The sequence below is a fragment of the Sparus aurata genome, chromosome 16 (genome assembly GCF_900880675.1).
Source record: "Sparus aurata chromosome 16, fSpaAur1.1, whole genome shotgun sequence".
Lineage (NCBI taxonomy): Eukaryota > Metazoa > Chordata > Actinopteri > Spariformes > Sparidae > Sparus > Sparus aurata.
The window spans coordinates 191,927-212,588 of record NC_044202.1 but is presented as its reverse complement, the minus strand read 5'-3'; the positions used below and the strand labels follow the sequence as shown (position 1 = coordinate 212,588).

At 45.4% G+C, this 20,662-nt stretch overlaps 2 protein-coding genes across 5 annotated transcripts in view; both read left to right on the top strand.

The window, feature by feature from the left end:
- Nucleotides 1-1,004: 1,004 nt before the first annotated feature.
- srp54 (signal recognition particle 54) lies at nucleotides 1,005-11,826 on the top strand. The gene is made up of 17 exons (XM_030392007.1): nucleotides 1,005-1,123; nucleotides 2,681-2,794; nucleotides 3,045-3,142; nucleotides 3,347-3,438; nucleotides 3,752-3,836; nucleotides 4,022-4,126; nucleotides 4,231-4,297; nucleotides 4,372-4,429; nucleotides 4,507-4,657; nucleotides 4,745-4,893; nucleotides 7,537-7,637; nucleotides 7,752-7,838; nucleotides 8,047-8,120; nucleotides 8,283-8,391; nucleotides 10,738-10,908; nucleotides 11,028-11,123; nucleotides 11,226-11,826. The coding sequence occupies exons 3-17, from the start codon at nucleotides 3,065-3,067 to the stop codon at nucleotides 11,315-11,317; spliced, it is 1,515 nt and encodes a 504-aa protein (XP_030247867.1). The 5' UTR covers nucleotides 1,005-1,123; nucleotides 2,681-2,794; nucleotides 3,045-3,064; the 3' UTR covers nucleotides 11,318-11,826.
- Nucleotides 11,827-13,294: 1,468 nt separating this feature from the next.
- The window catches only part of sec23a (Sec23 homolog A, coat complex II component), a 32,494-nt gene continuing 25,126 nt past the window's right edge, over nucleotides 13,295-20,662 (top strand). The window contains exons 1-10 of one of the 4 annotated variants that reach the window (XM_030391458.1): nucleotides 13,295-13,391; nucleotides 14,190-14,454; nucleotides 14,549-14,606; nucleotides 14,698-14,784; nucleotides 16,662-16,898; nucleotides 17,005-17,081; nucleotides 17,249-17,393; nucleotides 17,472-17,630; nucleotides 17,744-17,859; nucleotides 17,953-18,076. In XM_030391458.1, the coding sequence (XP_030247318.1) occupies nucleotides 14,234-14,454; nucleotides 14,549-14,606; nucleotides 14,698-14,784; nucleotides 16,662-16,898; nucleotides 17,005-17,081; nucleotides 17,249-17,393; nucleotides 17,472-17,630; nucleotides 17,744-17,859; nucleotides 17,953-18,076 (1,224 nt within the window). In that variant the 5' untranslated portion in view covers nucleotides 13,295-13,391; nucleotides 14,190-14,233. Of the gene's footprint in view, nucleotides 13,392-13,440; nucleotides 13,637-14,189; nucleotides 14,455-14,548; nucleotides 14,607-14,697; nucleotides 14,785-16,661; nucleotides 16,899-17,004; nucleotides 17,082-17,248; nucleotides 17,394-17,471; nucleotides 17,631-17,743; nucleotides 17,860-17,952; nucleotides 18,077-20,662 lie in introns of those variants that run through there. The other 3 variants (XM_030391460.1, XM_030391459.1, XM_030391461.1) reach the window with 3 other exon arrangements.

Genomic DNA, 20,662 nt, shown 5'->3' with positions numbered 1-20,662 from the left:
TCACACGTCACACAACAACGTGGTCTTTCAGGAATCAGAACATATATTTTTTTATTATTATTATTTTTTATTTAAACAGATAACATTACATGAAAAATGACATACTCTCAAAAAAGTAACATCATATGATGTTTAAAGTAAATTCACACCTCCTTTCACAGACCAAAATGACAATTATCTGTGGTGTATAACACATTGCAAAGGTAGATATACAAAATAAAAGAAAAAAGAAAAAAGAAAAAAGGAGATGGGTAGTAAATTATAAAACAAATGAAGTAGAACATATAAACCAGAAATGTGTACTAATTAATACAAGGGATTTAGGAAAGGTTAAATTCTGTTATAAGTGTGTGCAGTTTATTTGCATGGGGAATCTTTATTTGTTTCAGACAGTTTTGTAACAAGGAGAATTTGTTCTTAAGAGCAAACCACGAAGGGGGGCATTTGTGTATATAATATTTTGTAATAATAATGAGATTATTCACTAAGAACTCAGTTTTTTTGTCTTCGAGGATTACTCCGATTTGAATATTTTGAAAGGACCAGAAGTCAATGTTTCTGGAGGCGGACGACATGAAGTCATGGAGGGATTTCCACAAATTGTGGAACGTCTCACATTCATAAAACAGGTGCTCTGTTGTTTCCAGATTCGTTTTACTAATCAGAACGTATATAAACCATAGTTTATTGTTTGATTTATTTACCTTTGTTTACAAAAATGTAAAATAAATAAATAAAATAAAATAAGACCTGCAACTATTCTTAATTATTGATTAATCTGCTGACTGTTTTCTGGCTTAATTGATCAGTCAATAAAACAGCATACTAATATTATATTATATTATATTATATTATATTATATTATATTATATTATATTATATTATATTATATTATCTCAAAAGTCGCTGATTGATGTTAATCAAATGTATTGATTGATTTATAGTTATTTAGAAGTGAAAAAGCAGAAGAAGAAGAAGAAGAAGAAGAAGAAGAAGAAGAAGAAGAAGAAGAAGAAGAACGAGGATGATGAAACTACTTCCGGGTCAGCTGTGATTGGATGACGTTCCTCTGGGAGAGTTTCGGTGTTTCCAGCTGCTGTTTGATCAAACTCACCGACAGTCGGTAAGAACGAGCCGTTAACCCTCAAACAACCTGTAAACAACCTTTAAATAATCCGTTAATGACGCTGCTTCACACTTTAAAGGGTCTGGCGGGCTCCGTGTGTTAACTGTACAGTTAACACTCAGCTTACACTCAGCTAGCTGAGCTAACGGCTAACTGCTAGCCGCTAAGCTAACGCTATCTGAGATAAACGGTGGCATGTTGTTGGTGTTAAACAGGAAACAGCAGCTCGATGAATGTATAGGAAACAATCGATCAACGGGATTATCGACACGCTGATGTGATCAGATGTGAGACAGAATGAAACGCTTCTTAAATTCGATCAGTTTTGTTTGTTTATCGGTTTAAAAAGCTGCATCAGAGATATTGATGCAATTACGTCATCATTCAGCTGCAACAGACGATGATTTTTATCGGAGGAAATATTTAATTGTACACTGAATTTATCACCATTACTGTCACTGTAATAAATGATTGATCGGTTGTGAACAGTGAGACTGCAGCGACCTGTTCACATTTCAATCAATAATCACATCTGTGTCTAATCTCTGATAATGAAGTTTGATCATGACGATGATTGATTTGTCTAAATAAATAAAATGTGGTATTATTAAAATGCCCACAGCTCAGATGACACGTTTGTGACAGAAAAATCACAAATATCATAATCAGATAAATGTTGAATAACAGCTGATATTCAAGGCTGATTTAATGATCAGAAAAATGGAACACTGTCGTGTTGTCTGGACATCTGCGGTCTGATTTAGACCGTCACAGGAAATTCTTGTAATGACAAATACATTATCTTTGTACTTCTTTGAATCATTCAAGTTTGTGAATCAATTAATCATTTATCAAAATAGTTCAACTCATTTTCTGTTGCAGCTCTGTTAGACTGACAGCACAACATGTGCAGTGATCAATGAGGATCAGTCAGTCAGATAATCCACTGATTGGTTTCAGAGAGTTTAATGTCCGTTCACCTCCACACAGCACAGTCATTAAAAAGGAACAGTTGAGTAAAAGTAAAACAGAGTTTCAGCTTTCTGCTAAACAACTGAAGAAACATCAGAAGTCTCCATCAGCTCGTCTGCTGTGATTACAGTCTGCAGCAGAGACACATCACAACCTGATCTTAGAACAGATTTACAGCCTTTATTAACATGAAGGCTTCATGTAGCTACTGTTAGCTAACAGTGTTAGCCACCACACATCAAGGGTGTAAATAACTCCTCAGATTTAATGTTACAAACTGATGACCTCATTAATAAACCTCCATAAATCCAGTTAGATAACTCTGCACAACCTGAGAATCATCAAAGTAATCTATTACATCCACAAGTACACTGCAGACAGGAGCTGCTGACGGTACATCCAGCCCTGAGCGGTGACTCAGTAACTGATTGTATCAATGACAACGTAGTACTTCTTGTTTAAGTGTCTCTGTATCATGGCCGCATCCTCAGTCCTGTTGCTATGGTGATTTGCAGTGAGTCCCTGAACGTGTCGTGTTGTGTTTAAAGACTTCTGTGGATGCGCTGTCTCCTCTCTGAACAGGAAGTGTGTGGCTGCGTGCTGCGACCTTCACCCGTCAGCTGACCTGCTGACTCACCGAGCGCGCTCAGTAGGGGGGTTCCCCTCCACACACAGATTACGGTTCTAACACACACGGTGAGTTGATCCATCCGGCACACACACATTTAAATCTGTCTGTCTGTTCTTATATTGATCTGAAGACGATCATTAGCTTCAGTCTGAGGAGTCGCTGCTCATCATGTGTTGAGATTAACAATAATAAATCAGTCTGATGATGCAACATGTCATCATCTAAACAATCCAATCAGTGAGTGAGCTGTCGGCCCATGTGACTCCCTGTTTACAGCTAGTTGTGTGTGTGTGTGTGTGTGTGTGTGTTTTTCAGGATCAGATCAGACCGCCATCATGGTGTTAGCCGACCTGGGCAGGAAGATCACCTCGGCGCTGAGGTCACTCAGCAACGCCACCATCATCAATGAAGAGGTAACATAGTGAGGTCACGTGACCACGTGCCAAAGTCACTTAGAGATTATTGTCACATTTAATCTTTAATAGTATATCTAATAAATCCGATGTCAGTTCTGTCTTCACGCTGTCAGGACGTTAAAACTGAACATTTAAACATTTCACATTAGACCAGAATCGCCTCACAACCTGTCTGTCTGTCTACCTGTCTGTGTGTTCCAGGTGTTGAATGCCATGTTGAAGGAGGTGTGTGCGGCTCTGCTGGAGGCTGATGTCAACATCAAACTGGTCAAACAGCTGAGAGAGAACGTCAAGTGAGTCAGAACCACCAGAGTCCTGATCAAGGACCTGATGAACCTGATCCACCTCAGTCCAGCAGAACTGCGTTTGTCTTTCTAACAATGTGGACCAGTTCTGTTTCAGTTCTGACGCCGTATGATATTGGGCTCTGAGCATTTGGATCAGAACCCAAAAAGTTGTTCCCAGTTGGAACCTTAAAATAAAATGTTCTCCTTGATCTGAAGTGGTTCTGTTGTTCTACAGGTCACACTAAACAAAATCGAAGTCCAACAATCCTAAATAAAAGCGGTCCAAGAACCAGGTCTAATGTGGTTTTTGTCCCTGCAGGTCTGCCATAGATTTGGAGGAGATGGCTTCAGGTCTGAACAAGAGAAGGATGATCCAACACGCCGTCTTCAAGGAGCTCGTCAAGGTCAGAACATCAGGCCAGGAAAAGTCCTTGAAGAGTTTTCAAGCCCTTTGAACATCTTTAACCTGTTAGAAAGTCCGGACGGGCTCAGAACCTGATTCTGAGCTCTGAGCTCGGTCAGCAGGAAGTTAATTGTGTGTGTGTGTGTGTGTGTGTGTGTGTGTGTGTGTGTGTGTGTGTGTGCGCAGCTGGTGGACCCTGGTGTGAAGGCGTGGACTCCAACCAAAGGAAAGAACAACGTCATCATGTTTGTCGGTTTGCAGGGCAGCGGGAAAACTACAACCTGCTCCAAGGTGACTTCACCCACCTGAGACCTTAGCCCCGCCCCCTGTGTTGTTACAGGTGGTATTGTAGTAGCGCCCCCTGCTGTCTGACTCACCTGCTCTGTTTTCTGCAGCTGGCCTATTATTACCAGAGGAAAGGCTGGAAGACTTGCCTGATCTGTGCCGACACCTTCAGAGCAGGTAAACGACATCTCACTTCCTGTAATTAACCCCGCCCCCTTTTCCGTGTCTGATGATCCTTCCCCTCTCCTCAGGCGCCTTCGACCAGCTCAAACAGAACGCCACCAAAGCCAGAATCCCCTTCTACGGCAGGTGAGTTCCTCCTCAGTGCTCAGACAGGTGGAGCCCCCTGCTGACACACCTGTGAGTCACACCTGTGCTGTGTTCAGTTACACAGAGATGGACCCGGTGGTGATCGCTGCAGAGGGAGTGGAGAAGTTCAAAGGCGAGAACTTTGAGATCATCATCGTTGACACGAGCGGTCGACACAAACAGGAAGACTCGCTGTTCGAGGAGATGTTGCAAGTCTCCAACGCTGTGGTGAGTACCTGAACGCACCGCCAGTACCTGAATGCAGCACCACTGTGTTTCCTAAGTACCTGATTGTCTGTACCTGTGTTTCCATAGCAACCAGATAACATTGTGTATGTGATGGACGCATCGATTGGTCAGGCCTGTGAGTCTCAGGCGAAAGCCTTCAAAGACAAAGTGGACGTGGCGTCCGTGATCGTCACCAAACTGGACGGACACGCCAAAGGAGGAGGAGCTCTGAGCGCGTAAGACCTCCTCTATTTTCTTCTTCTGTTTCCTGATGGTGTTGTTGACGTAGTTTCTTCTTCTTCTGTTTTCTGACGGTGTTGTTGACGTAGTTTCTTCTTCTTCTGTTTTCTGGCGGTGTTGTTGACGTAGTTTCTTCTTCTTCTGTTTTCTGGCGGTGTTGTTGACGTAGTTTCTTCTTCTTCTGTTTTCTGGCGGTGTTGTTGACGTAGTTTCTTCTTCTTCTGTTTTCTGACGGTGTTGTTGACGTAGTTTCTTCTTCTTCTGTTTTCTGACGGTGTTGTTGACGTAGTTTCTTCTTCTTCTGTTTTCTGACGGTGTTGTTGACGTAGTTTCTTCTTCTTCTGTTTTCTGACGGTGTTGTTGACGTAGTTTCTTCTTCTTCTGTTTTCTGACGGTGTTGTTGACGTAGTTTCTTCTTCTTCTGTTTTCTGACGGTGTTGTTGATGTAGTTTCTTCTTCTTCTGTTTTCTGACGGTGTTGTTGACGTAGTTTCTTCTTCTTCTGTTTTCTGACGGTGTTGTTGACGTAGTTTCTTCTTCTGTTTCTGACGGTGTTGTTGACGTAGTTTCTTCTTCTGTTTTCTGACGGTGTTGTTGACGTAGTTTCTTCTTCTGTTTTCTGACGGTGTTGTTGACGTAGTTTCTTCTTCTTCTGTTTTCTGACGGTGTTGTTGACGTAGTTTCTTCTTCTTCTGTTTTCTGACGGTGTTGTTGACGTAGTTTCTTCTTCTTCTGTTTCCTGACGGTGTTGTTGACGTAGTTTCTTCTTCTTCTGTTTCCTGACGGTGTTGTTGACGTAGTTTCTTCTTCTTCTGTTTCCTGACGGTGTTGTTGACGTAGTTTCTTCTTCTTCTGTTTTCTGGCGGTGTTGTTGACGTAGTTTCTTCTTCTTCTTCTGTTTTCTGGCGGTGTTGTTGACGTAGTTTCTTCTTCTGTTTCCTGACGGTGTTGTTGACGTAGTTTCTTCTTCTTCTGTTTTCTGACGGTGTTGTTGACGTAGTTTCTTCTTCTGTTTTCTGACGGTGTTGTTGACGTAGTTTCTTCTTCTTCTGTTTCCTGACGGTGTTGTTGACGTAGTTTCTTCTTCTTCTGTTTCCTGACGGTGTTGTTGACGTAGTTTCTTCTTCTGTTTTCTGGCGGGTGTTGTTGACGTAGTTTCTTCTTCTTCTGTTTCCTGACGGTGTTGTTGACGTAGTTTCTTCTTCTTCTGTTTTCTGACGGTGTTGTTGACGTAGTTTCTTCTTCTTCTGTTTTCTGGCGGTGTTGTTGACGTAGTTTCTTCTTCTTCTGTTTTCTTACGGTGTTGTTGACGTAGTTTCTTCTTCTTCTGTTTCCTGATGGTGTTGTTGACGTAGTTTCTTCTTCTTCTGTTTTCTGACGGTGTTGTTGACGTAGTTTCTTCTTCTTCTGTTTTCTGACGGTGTTGTTGACGTAGTTTCTTCTTCTTCTGTTTCCTGACGGTGTTGTTGACGTAGTTTCTTCTTCTTCTGTTTTCTGACGGTGTTGTTGACGTAGTTTCTTCTTCTTCTTCTGTTTTCTGGCGGTGTTGTTGACGTAGTTTCTTCTTCTGTTTCCTGACAGTGTTGTTGACGTAGTTTCTTCTTCTTCTGTTTTCTGACGGTGTTGTTGACGTAGTTTCTTCTTCTGTTTTCTGACGGTGTTGTTGACGTAGTTTCTTCTTCTTCTGTTTCCTGACGGTGTTGTTGACGTAGTTTCTTCTTCTTCTGTTTCCTGACGGTGTTGTTGACGTAGTTTCTTCTTCTTCTGTTTTCTGGCGGTGTTGTTGACGTAGTTTCTTCTTCTTCTGTTTTCTGACGGTGTTGTTGACGTAGTTTCTTCTTCTTCTGTTTTCTGGCGGTGTTGTTGACGTAGTTTCTTCTTCTTCTGTTTTCTTACGGTGTTGTTGACGTAGTTTCTTCTTCTTCTGTTTCCTGATGGTGTTGTTGACGTAGTTTCTTCTTCTTCTGTTTTCTGGCGGTGTTGTTGACGTAGTTTCTTCTTCTTCTGTTTTCTTACGGTGTTGTTGACGTAGTTTCTTCTTCTTCTGTTTCCTGATGGTGTTGTTGACGTAGTTTCTTCTTCTGTTTTCTGACGGTGTTGTTGACGTAGTTTCTTCTTCTTCTGTTTCCTGACGGTGTTGTTGACGTAGTTTCTTCTTCTTCTGTTTTCTGACGGTGTTGTTGACGTAGTTTCTTCTTCTGTTTTCTGGCGGTGTTGTTGACGTAGTTTCTTCTTCTTCTGTTTTCTTACGGTGTTGTTGACGTAGTTTCTTCTTCTGTTTCCTGATGGTGTTGTTGACGTAGTTTCTTCTTCTTCTGTTTTCTGGCGGTGTTGTTGACGTAGTTTCTTCTTCTTCTGTTTTCTTACGGTGTTGTTGACGTAGTTTCTTCTTCTTCTGTTTCCTGATGGTGTTGTTGACGTCGTTTCTTCTTCTGTTTTCTGACGGTGTTGTTGACGTAGTTTCTTCTTCTGTTTTCTGGCGGTGTTGTTGACGTAGTTTCTTCTTCTTCTGTTTTCTGACGGTGTTGTTGACGTAGTTTCTTCTTCTGTTTTCTGGCGGTGTTGTTGACGTAGTTTCTTCTTCTTCTGTGTTCTGGCGGTGTTGTTGACGTAGTTTCTTCTTCCTCTGTTTCCTGTCAGCGTTGCAGCCACCAGGAGTCCCATCATCTTCATCGGAACAGGAGAACACATCGATGACTTTGAGCCGTTTAAAACTCAGCCGTTCATCAGCAAACTGCTCGGTAACTTGACCAATTATTCACTCAGTCACTCATGATACACAACATTGGTACATCGCTGGCGGTTGTGTTGCGTTGGGTGTTTCCATGGTAACCATGAGTGTAACTTCCTGCCAGGGATGGGAGACATCGAGGGTTTGATCGACAGAGTGAACGAGCTGAAACTGGACGACAACGAGGAGCTGATCGACAAACTGAAACACGGTCAGACTCTGAACTCTGTGACATCATCACAGCTGTACACTCACAGGACCGACACACGCACATCTGTCACATGTGACACAATGCATTGTGGGACAGTAGAGTTGATGTTGGGCTCTGTGATTTCTTGTGTGATTATCTGTATGGAGAACTTTAAAGTGTTTCAGTGCATCATGGGCATGATGTCTGACCTGTGAGCTCTGACCTGCAGGTCAGTTCACCCTCAGAGACATGTACGAGCAGTTCCAGAACATCATGAAGATGGGCCCCTTCGGACAGATCATGGTAAACACAGCAACACCTAAGTCACATGACCTCCAGCTCACTCGGACCCAGAGACTCTCCTTAAAGTCCTTTTTTGGAGAACACTGCAGATCTAACAAATGGTTTGTCTGTCTGTCTGTCTGTCTGTCTCTCTGTCTCTATGTATGTCTGTGATGCGTTCAGGGGATGATTCCTGGTTTTGGTACCGACTTCATGAGTAAAGGAAACGAACAGGAGTCGATGGCCCGACTGAAGAAGCTGATGACCATCATGGACAGCATGAACGACCAGGGTAACGTATAATCCAGTTAATTGACGACTCATCACTCCACTGTGATAATCCACTGACACTAGCCTCTTTCACACTGCCGTTTGCATGCGGGGATCCTGCGCCAATTCTCCGCACCTCCTCTGTGTGAAAGTTTCAGATGTGGAGAGGGGGGAAATTTGGCTCCGGCGCTGATCTGCCTCTGGAGGTAGTATCAGGGCGCATTATTGGTGAGCCGTCCCAGTGTGAACGGCTAATCCGGAGGCGCGGAGCGAGGGCGTGTCGGTCTGACAGTCTGATAACTGCACAGGTCCTTCACTCAACTAAATACAGAGAAATGTCCCACAGAGCAACATTACAGGACCGAACAACAGTAACACAGTAACTGTAACTGTCTTTAGCAACTTATATGAGGAAAACAAATACCACAGCTGTACGTGGAGAAGCGTCTGTCCTGCTGTCTGTCCTCCTGTCTGTCCTCCTGTCTGTCCTCCTGTCTGTCCTCCTGTCTGTCCTGCTGTCTGTCCTCCTGTCTGTCCTCCTGTCTGTCCTCCTGTCTGTCCTCCCGACTCTTCCTCACATTTCTGCACAAAAAACAGCGTCTGTCACCGGCAAAAACTTTAACTCACCGAGTGTTTGTGATGAAAATAAATCACCGCGCCCTCCGGACCGAGACTTAACTGAACGTTCCCCCAGAAAACAGCCTCCGTCCCCGCGAGTGACAGACAGCGTCCTGTTTACTGATGGCGATTATGTAATTTTGTGCGAAAAACGTAACTTCATCACTTTCCAGGATGTTTGGTGGGTCAGGATCTCAATCACTACACATTATAACAGCATCCATATGATTATAAACTGTCCGGACAGGGGGAACACCTGGGAAACACTGACGTCATTGACATGACGTGTACTGTCACGCCTCTTTAGGAGCCGCAGCGCCGGCTTTCTGTGTGAATTACACACGTGAAGGCGGAGACGCTTCGCTCTGTGTGAATCACCATCGGCTGAGAATTGGCCAACGACCGCTCCGGAGATAATGTGGAGACGCTGTGTAAAAAGGGCTCGTGGTTGAGACAGGCTGGCTGGTACACCAGGTGTGCTGGAGGGACTCACACAGGAAGTGATGTCAGATATGATTCAAGATTCCAGAGGGGTTTATTGTAATTCCAGCCTTATACACAGTACACGGTGCAATGAAATAACGTTTCCCAAGAAACAAACAGTGCAAACAAACAAAAACAACATAGAACAACAACAATACCAAATTCTTTTTTTAAAATTGTGCATTTAACTGCTCTCAAGTGCAAAAATGCTTTATAAAGTGACTGTATGATGATTAATGTTATCATTATTATTATTATTATTATTATTATTATTATTTACATGAGGTGCAATAGTGCATCAGACATACAGGATACAGGACAGCATACAAAAGGGCAACAGAGGTGATCAGTTCATTCTCTGAGCGTTGAGGAGTCGTATGGCCGGGGGGAACAAGCTGTTTTGTAGTCTGGTAGTGACAGACCGTGAGCTACGGTACTTTCTGCCAGATGGAAGGATGGATAAAAGTCTATGTGAGGGGTGGGTGGGGTCTTTCACAATGCTGGTTGCTTTACAGATACAGCGTGTGGTGTAAATGTCTGAGATGGAGGGGAGAGTGACTCTGATGATCTTTTCAGCCCTCCTCATCACTCGCTGCAGGCTCTTGTGGTCCAGTCTGTTGCAGTTTCCGAGCCAGGCAGTGATGCAGCTACCCAGGAGGCTCTCTATTGTCCCTCTGTAGAAAGTAATGAGAATTAGGGGTGGGAGGTGGGCTTTCCTCAGCCTTCTCAGGAAGTGGAGACGCTGCTGGCCTTTCTTCACAGTGGAGCCGGTGTTTAGGGACCAGGTTAAGTTCTCCGCCAGAGGAATTTTGTGTTCTTCACCATCTCTACTGGGGAGCCATGTTTAGTGGCCTGTGGTCCCCTCTTGCTTATGAAGTGAGTAACTGATGCCGTGTACTCCTCCAGGTCAGTGGAGCTGTTGGTAGTTGCAGGTATGATGGTGTAAACAAGATCCAGTGTGTTCGCCCCTCTCGTTGCAAAAAGTCCTCCACCCCGGTTTTTCCGCACAGTGTTGGGTCTCTGTCGGCTCGATGCAAAGCTAGTCCGTCTAGCTGAGTGGCCGCGTCCGGGACTCGGTCTTTGAGCCATGTTTCTGTAAAAACATATACACAGCAGTCCCTGGTGTCCCGTTGAGCGGTCCGTTGGAGTCTGATGTAGTCTAGTTTATTTTCAAGGGAGCGAACGTTGGAGAGCAGGATGGACGGGAGAGCTGGGTGGGGACACGGTCTCTGCTGTACTGGTCTGATTGGTTCCTGTGTATCCTCAGAGTTGGACAGTAAAGACGGAGCCAAGCTATTCAGTAAGCAGCCCAACAGGATCCAAAGGGTCGCCCGGGGATCAGGCGTCGCCACCAGAGACGTCCAGGAGCTGCTGACTCAGTACACCAAGTTTGCCCAGATGGTGAAGAAGATGGGAGGGATCAAAGGCCTGTTCAAAGGTATACAGAAGGGGCGGGGCTGATGTCCCAGTCACAGCTTCCTGTTGGTCACCCTGAACCTGAACCTGAACCTGAACCTGTCTGTCTGTCTGTCTGTCTGTCTGTCTGTCTGTCCTCAGGAGGAGACATGTCCAAGAATGTCAACCCGTCTCAGATGGCCAAACTCAACCAGCAGATGGCCAAAATGATGGACCCCCGAGTCCTGCACCACATGGGTGAGACCTGCTCTGTCAGTCTACCTGCCTGTCTCACCTGTCTACCTGTCGTGATGATGATGATGATGATGATGATGGACTGCTGTTGTTCTTGTTTTTAAGGTGGTATGGCAGGTCTCCAGTCAATGATGCGTCAGTTCCAGCAGGGAGCCGCCGGCAACATGAAAGGCATGATGGGATTCAACAACATGTGACCGCTGACCAACCAGCTGCCTTAACACATGAGATGCTTCAAATGATAGCTCCGCCTCCTGACAGGTATAGGTTCAGGGGGCGGAGCTTAGAGAGTGACGGAGCAGCAAGTGAGGAGAGACAAAATAAAAGCAGAATGTTTGTTTGTCCTCGACTGCTTTTCACTGGAAACAAAGATTTTAGAAAAAACACCCGAACATTTGAAGGAGCTGTCCGTCACTGCAGGAAGCTGCTGCTTCTTCTGTTTCCTTCAGGTGTTTCAGAGAGAGTCACCTGAAACACCTGACTGAAGTGTGGGACGGCTCCTTTAAATGATGAAGAGGAGGAGGAGGAGGAGCTGGGTGTTTCTGGGCCTCATTTATTTAATTCTGTATGTTTGTGTATAAGATTTCAGCAGAGAGTCTGTCCTGATTGGATGAGGAGACGCCACCTGATGATGATGATGAAGATAACATTAGTTAGTGACAGTATTTTTGTCATATAATAAACATTTGTATTGCACCATTTTAAACCTGCAGTGAGTTTTATTTCTTATTCTGGAGGTGTGTTAACAGGATGAGATGCTGAGTTAAAGGAACAGTTCACAGTAAACTCGTCGTCTCCTCCTGATGATGTCACAGGTTTCCACAGAACAGTTCTGGAGCGTCAGTCAAACAGAGTCGCAGCATTCTGCTAAACAGCTGAAGCAGCTGGAGACTTTTAGATTTAAAGACGTTATTTATCTTCACTGTAGCTGCTCAGCTAAAAGCGTTAGCGCCTGCACGTAGAGGAATACAGTAAATATAATAGATTACTTTAAAATCATGACTTGCTGCATTTAAACAACTTAAAAATAGACGTCAATAAATTATTAGTGAGAAATCAGATTAAATAATAAAAGATTTGAAATGTGAACAATATATGTTTCTCAAAGTCAGACTGAGTCTTAAAGTCAGACTGAACCTTAAAGTCAGACTGAGTCTTAAAGTCAGACTGAACCTTAAAGTCAGACTGAACCTTAAAGTCAGACTGAACCTTAAAGTCAGACTGAGTCTTAAAGTCAGACTGAGTCTTAAAGTCAGACTGAACCTTAAAGTCAGACTGAGTCTTAAAGTCAGACTGAACCTTAAAGTCAGACTGAGTCTTAAAGTCAGACTGAGTCTTAAAGTCAGACTGAGCCTTAAAGTCAGACTGAATCTTAAAGTCAGACTGAGTCTTAAAGTCAGACTGAATCTTAAAGTCAGACTGAATCTTAAAGTCAGACTGAATCTTAAAGTCAGACTGAATCTTAAAGTCAGACTGAGTCTTAAAGTCAGACTGAGTCTTAAAGTCAGACTGAGCCTTAAAGTCAGACTGAATCTTAAAGTCAGACTGAATCTTAAAGTCAGACTGAGTCTTAAAGTCAGACTGAATCTTAAAGTCAGACTGAGTCTTAAAGTCAGACTGAGTCTTAAAGTCAGACTGAACCTTAAAGTCAGACTGAGTCTTAAAGTCAGACTGAGTCTTAAAGTATTTTTGGGTTCTGCTCTGTGGGTGAGGCCCCAGCAAAGATCCTCTGTAGAGGCGATGTCTCACTCTGACATGGAATGTGTGTCTGCTGTCACCACACGCCGGGACGCTCCTCGAGGACTACAGGTGATAAAAGGGAGATGAAACAGAAAATAAAGTCATATTTAGACAAAAGAATCAAATGTCTTTATGGTCATAGATCCTCTGATATGTAATACACTGACCTTTTTTCATTAGCCTTAAAAGATGAGATTTAATTAATCATAAGATAAAGTTACGGTAAAATTCACGTGTTGCAGCAGCTGAACAGTCAGAATCAGGAGGGAAACTGACTGAATGAGAGATCAAAATCAAAGGAAACAGAAAGAGAATACATTTTAAAACAGAACGAGTATTTTCACTGACTCTGACCAACAGAGACCCGTCTCACCCTCCATGTCAGCAGCCTGTCTCTTATGTCTGCTGAATATTTGTCAGAGTGAGCCCTCCTCCTGTTTGTCCCCTCTGTGTTTTGACGTGGCGCCGGGCCGCCGCCATGTTGTTTTGCTTCGTTGTCAGTGGAGGAGCAGCAGCGGCGGCAGAGCGCAGGTGAGTCACACATTCACCTTCATACACAGACTCACCTGGACCTGACAGACCTCACACTTCACCTGGACCCAGTCAGCTCACCGGGCTGTTCGTCCCCTCCCTGTCACCTGTGTGACGTTAGTGACGCGGCAGTTTAACAGCTCAGTTAGCTGCTGTTAGCATTTAGCTTGAGGCTAACTGAAGTGAACTGAAGTGAACTGAAGTGTCTGTTTTCTGTCTGTTGGACTAAAACGCTTCAACTTCAGGTGAGACTCTGACAGTCACTTAACCTGGACGGGTCAGAAAGGTATCTGCTGACGTCAGCATTATTACTGTGATCTAATCAGACTGAACTTTAAATACTGCTCTGATCATTGATTATCAGCTGTGATTGATTACCTGCAGTTTATCGATTTGAAGCGGCTCCGGTTTGAACTTTAAGTGTTTCTGTTTTTCAGTTCAGTGTTTTTCCTAAATACTGAGGAAAATGTACAGGGTTTGGTGGGAGGCTTCACAGGTGGGAGGCTTCACAGGTGGGAGGCTTGACAGGTGGGAGGCTTCACAGGTGGGAGGGGTCGGGTGGAGCTGTTGATAAATATTATGATGAAGTCAGAGCTGTTGTTCAGGTATCGCTCATAGAGAGAGCACATTTCACGTTTAAACTGATTTAGATGTACTTTTTTTATTTTTATTCAAAGCTTCTTCTTCACTGCCAGCTTTATATTTCTCTAATAATTTACTTCACTGCAGCTATACTACTGAGTACTGCAGTACTTTAACTGTACTGCAGTACTCGGATACTCTCCCTCCTCTCCACAGTGTTTCCTGACAGTGTGTCCGACCCCCCATCTCCCAGCGTTGCCATGGCGACCTTCCCAGAGTACATCGCTCAGAACGAGGAGCGTGACGGCGTGCGGTTCAGCTGGAACGTGTGGCCGTCGAGCCGGCTGGAGGCGACCCGGATGGTGGTGCCGGTGGCGGCTCTGTTCACGCCGCTGAAGGAGCGACCCGACCTGCCCCCGATCCAGTACGAGCCGGTCCTCTGCAGCCGAGCCACCTGCCGCGCCGTACTGAACCCGCTGTGGTACGCATCACTGCACACCTATGTGATGTCACAGACAGGTCATCCACCTGTTTAACTTCCACCCGTCTCACTTCCACCTGTCTGTCTGTTTCAGCCAAGTGGACTACAGAGCCAAACTGTGGGCCTGTAACTTCTGTTACCAGAGGAACCAGGTGAAGCATCAACATCTACATTCACCTGTTCACACACACGCACACACACACACACACACTCTCAGTGACAGTGTGTGTGTGTGTGTTTCAGTTTCCTCCATCTTATGCTGGAATCTCTGAAGTGAACCAACCTGCTGAGCTGCTGCCGCAGTTCTCCACCATCGAATACGTCGTTCAGGTGAGACTACAGACACACAGGTGAGGTGAGACTACAGACACACAGGTGAGACTACAGACACACAGGTGAGACTACAGACAGACAGGTGAGACTACAGACACACAGGTGAGACTACAGACACACAGGTGAGACTACAGACAGACAGGTGAGACTACAGACACACAGGTGAGACTACAGACAGACAGGTGAGACTACAGACAGACAGGTGAGACTACAGACACACAGGTGAGACTACAGACACACAGGTGAGGTGAGACTACAGACACACAGGTGAGACTACAGACACACAGGTGAGACTACAGACAGAGAGGTGAGACTACAGACAGACAGGTGAGACTACAGACACACAGGTGAGGTGAGACTACAGACAGACAGGTGAGACTACAGACAGACAGGTGAGACTACAGACAGAGAGGTGAGACTACAGACAGAGAGGTGAGACTACAGACAGACAGGTGAGACTACAGACAGACAGGTGAGACTACAGACAGAGAGGTAAGACTACAGACAGACAGGTGAGGTGAGACTACAGACACACAGGTGAGACTACAGACAGACAGGTGAGGTGAGACTACAGACAGAGAGGTGAGACTACAGACAGAGAGGTGAGACTACAGACAGAGAGGTGAGACTACAGACACACAGGTGAGACTACAGACACACAGGTGAGACTACAGACAGACAGGTGAGGTGAGACTACAGACAGAGAGGTGAGACTACAGACAGAGAGGTGAGACTACAGACAGAGAGGTGAGACTACAGACACACAGGTGAGACTACAGACAGACAGGTGAGACTACAGACAGAGAGGTGAGACTACAGACAGACAGGTGAGACTACAGACAGACAGGTGAGACTACAGACACACAGGTGAGACTACAGACAGACAGGTGAGACTACAGACACACAGGTGAGACTACAGACAGAGAGGTGAGACTACAGACAGAGAGGTGAGACTACAGACAGAGAGGTGAGACTACAGACACACAGGTGAGACTACAGACAGACAGGTGAGACTACAGACAGAGAGGTGAGACTACAGACAGAGAGGTGAGACTACAGACAGAGAGGTGAGACTACAGACACACAGGTGAGACTACAGACAGACAGGTGAGACTACAGACAGACAGGTGAGACTACAGACAGAGAGGTGAGACTACAGACAGACAGGTGAGACTACAGACACACAGGTGAGGTGAGACTACAGACAGACAGGTGAGACTACAGACACACAGGTGAGACTACAGACAGAGAGGTGAGACTACAGACAGACAGGTGAGACTACAGACACACAGGTGAGGTGAGACTACAGACAGACAGGTGAGACTACAGACACACAGGTGAGACTACAGACACACAGGTGAGACTACAGACACACAGGTGAGGTGAGACTACAGACACACAGGTGAGACTACAGACACACAGGTGAGGTGAGACTACAGACACACAGGTGAGACTACAGACACACAGGTGAGACTACAGACAGAGAGGTGAGACTACAGACAGACAGGTGAGACTACAGACAGACAGGTGAGGTGAGACTACAGACACACAGGTGAGACTACAGACAGACAGGTGAGACTACAGACACACAGGTGAGACTACAGACAGACAGGTGAGGTGAGACTACAGACACACAGGTGAGACTACAGACACACAGGTGAGACTACAGACAGACAGGTGAGGTGAGACTACAGACACACAGGTGAGACTACAGACAGACAGGTGAGACTACAGACACACAGGTGAGACTACAGACAGACAGGTGAGGTGAGACTACAGACACACAGGTGAGACTACAGACAGACAGGTGAGACTACAGACAGACTGACACAGACATCCTCAGGTGTATGACCAGGTGGGCTCTCTGTCCTCAGCGGGGTCCTCAGATGCCGCTGGTCTTCCTGTACGTGGTGGACACCTGTATGGAGGACGAGGACCTGCAGGCCCTGAAGGAGTCTCTGCAGATGTCTCTGTCTCTGCTGCCTCCCACCGCGCTCGTCGGACTCATCACCTTTGGACGGATGGTTCAGGTCCACGAGCTCGGCTGTGAGGGGATCTCCAAGAGCTACGTCTTCAGAGGGACCAAGGACCTCAACGCCAAGCAGCTCCAGGTAACTAATATGCTGAGTCGTCCTACAGGTAACTAACCGACACTGTAACTAGTCCTGCTGCCAGTTAAGAGTTCTCAGCGGGTGTTAAATGTCTGTGACGTTGCAGGAGATGCTCGGTCTGACCAAACCTGCAGCCAGTCAGGGACGAGGTCCTCAGACCGCCCAACAGCCTCTGTCCAACAGGTAAACACACCTGTCTCTGCTTCAGGACCCTCAGTGAAATAATGGATTCACTAGACCTGGTTCTGTCCTGAACCTTAGAACCAGGTCTGAAGTAGTGACGGGCCACATCATGTAAAATGTCCTCTGTCCCTGTTTGCAATGAAACGTGTCCTCGTCTCTTCCTTCAGGTTCCTGCAGCCGGTGCAGAAGATCGACATGAACCTGACCGACCTGTTGGGGGAGCTGCAGCGGGACCCCTGGCCCGTCACTCAGGGGAAGAGACCGCTGCGCTCGCTGGGCGTCGCCATGTCCATCGCTGTCGGCCTGCTGGAGGTGAGACGGGTCCGACTCAGCAGCGTTCAGGTCTCAGTGTAACGTGGACGTCGCACTCAGTCTGTGTTTTATCCACAGTGCACCTTTCCAAACACGGGCGCTCGGATCATGACGTTCATCGGCGGCCCGGCGACGCAGGGCCCCGGCATGGTGGTGGGAGACGAACTGAAGACCCCCATCAGGTCCTGGCACGACCTGGAGAAGGACAACGCCAAGTTCATGAAGAAGGCCACCAAGGTGAGTGAAAGCCTCGACTTCACATTCACTGTAGGAATATTTAATGATGACGTACAGAGGACACAATCGCGTGTGTGTGTGTGCGTGTGTGCGTGTGCGTGTGTGTGATGCAGCACTATGAGTCTCTCGCTAACAGAGCGTCCACTAACGGTCACATCATCGACATCTACGCCTGCGCTCTGGATCAGACCGGCCTGCTGGAGATGAAGTGCTGCGCCAACTACACTGGGTAGACACACACACACACACACACACACACACACACAGATATCGTGATGTTCTGGTCTTGTCCTAATGTTCTGGTGTTGTCGGGTCTCTCCAGAGGTTACATGGTGATGGCTGACTCCTTCAACACATCTCTCTTCAAACAAACCTTCCAGAGAGTTTTCACCAAAGACGTCCAAGGATCCTTCAAGATGGCCTTTGCTGCCACCCTGGAGGTCAAGGTAAGAACCGCAGCACCACCCGTGATGATCCTCCATCACACTTTGAACTTACATCCCGTTAACTGTCTGGAGTCGACGGACACGCGGCACGTCCAGATCACCTGACCGATTGAAGATGACGCAGCAGCCACTTATGTGGAAATTGCGGTCTTCAAACTTTATACCAGTTTTTAAATTGTTCCGATAGGACGAGTAAAACCAGACTGATGATCAATAATTTACGCTTTGTTTTTTCAATCCAATCCACTTTATTTATATAGCACGAGTTTAAACAAACGAAAGGTTTCCAAAGTGCTGCACAAAATGATAAAACAGAGATAAGAATAAATACATTTAAAAAATATGCATGTGTACACATAAAACAAATACAATCACATAAAGACACATAAAATCAACACTCTACGTGGTGTTAAAAGCCAAAGAAAAGAGGTGCGTTTTAAGAAGAGTTTTACTGTACTTTACTTCACTGTCAGGAGCAGCTGGTCAGCTGACCTGAGAGACCGGCTGGGCGTGTAGGCGTGCAGCAGCTCAGAGAGGTGCAGTGGGGCAAGGCCATTCAAGGCTTTAAAAGCAAATACAAGAATTTTAAAATGGACAGGCAGCCAGTGGAGTGAAGCTAAAATAGGTGAGATGTGCTCATACTTGCTTGTGCCAGTTGAAGACGCGCAATGGAGGACCCGCTAACCCCCATATAAAGTGCATTACAGTAATCCAGCCTAGTGGTCACAAAGGCTCGGATTTCTGTCTCAAATTGCTGTCTCTGAAGGACTGGTTTGATTTTTGCCAGCTGCCTTAACTGGAAAAAAGCTAGATTTCACCACAGCTTTAATCTGGCTGTCAAATTTAAGGTCTGAGTCCATTTTTACACCCAGATTGTTCACAATTGGCTTGTAATACTGTGCCAGAGAGAACAGATCAACTTGGGGGAGGGTCACAGAAGTGCCACCAAAGACCACGACTTCTGTCTTTTCTTCATTAAAATTCAGAACATTTAAAGACATCCAGGCTTTAATGTCATGTAAACACTTTAGCAGTGGGTTAACGGAGTAGGAATCAGTCTTTTTGAGGGGGACATAGATCTGGCTGTCATCCGCATAGCAATGAAAAGAAATGCCATGTTTCCTGAGAATAGAACCAAGTGGTAAAAGACAGAGAGAAAATAAAAGAGGGCCAAGCACAGAGCCCTGTGGGACCCCACATGAGAGAGGAGCAGTGGAGGACACAGAGTCATCAAGGCTGACAGAAGGTCTGATGTGACAGGTAGGACCTGAACCACTCAGTGCTGTGCCACTGATGCCCACCCACTGCTCCAAACGAGCAATCAGCATTTCATGGTCCACTGTATCAAATGCTGCAGTCAAATCTAAGAGTACAAGGACAACACAGTGACCAGAGTCAGTAGCTAAAAAGATGTCATTAGAAACTCTTAAAAGCGCTGATTCTGTGCTGTGCAATGTTTTAAAACCAGATTGGAAAATATTTTCTTCATTTAAAAAGTCCATGAGCTGAGAATACACAATCTTCTCTAAGATTTTGTACAGTTGGGATCATCTGTCAGTTTCATTGTAAAGCGTCTGTATGGTGTGACATAAAATTTGTGCACAAACTTGTAATGAATAAGTTGATGTGCTTTCTTGATGAAATGGGTATGTTGGTCCAAATAATGTCCCAGTCCAGATCATAACCCCGACCCTCAAGTTCACGAGTCCAAGAACTGATCACTCCCGAAGGTTTAACACTTTTAGAGAGCAGTTCATTGTAAATAACGGACACTAATCCAGTAGAGGGCGTTTTGAGAGGAAATCCAAATGTCCAACGGATGAGAAGGTAAAGGTGAATCCCATGGAACTCCATGGTCCAGATCCTGGAAAGTGTGAATTCCTCCAGAAGCCCAACTGTCATTAAAATAGGGACCAGAATGCTGTAAGAAATTGTAGTTATACCAAACAGGAGAGCGGTCACAGAGCTTTACGTTACATCCCATATGTTGATTGGCCTTGCAGTGACATCTTGAGCTCAGGGATTTATCCCAGTTCATTTTATAACCAGAAAACAGGCTGAACTGTGTGAAGACTTTGAGTATTTGAGGTAGAGACTTAGAAGTGTTTGTAAAAAAAAAGGAGTACATAGTCCGCATAAAGTGAAATTTGATGTTGTGTATCTTGTATAGTGATGGGCGAGATGTGCGGGTCTAATCTAATTGTCTGGGCTAGCGGTTCAAGTGACAAAGCAAACAGGAGCGGGGACAGTGGGCAGCCTGCCTGAGTTCCACGCTGCAGAGGGAATGTTTTGGACAGAATATTATTTGTTTGTAATACTGCACAAGGGTTGGTGTATAGTGTTTTGATCATTGATATACATTTTTTGCCAAATCCCAAATTCTCCCAAACCTGCCACAGATATATCCAGCTGACTCGATCGAAGGCTTTTAGCGCGTCCAGGCTGAATATAGCTGCAGGGCGTGTATCCTATTCTGACGCATGTAATATATGGAAAAGGTGTCGGATATTGTCTGATGCAAGTCTCCCCTTTAAAAAACCTGTTACACATGGCTCCAGTCTGCTGACTAACACTTTGGCAAAGAGC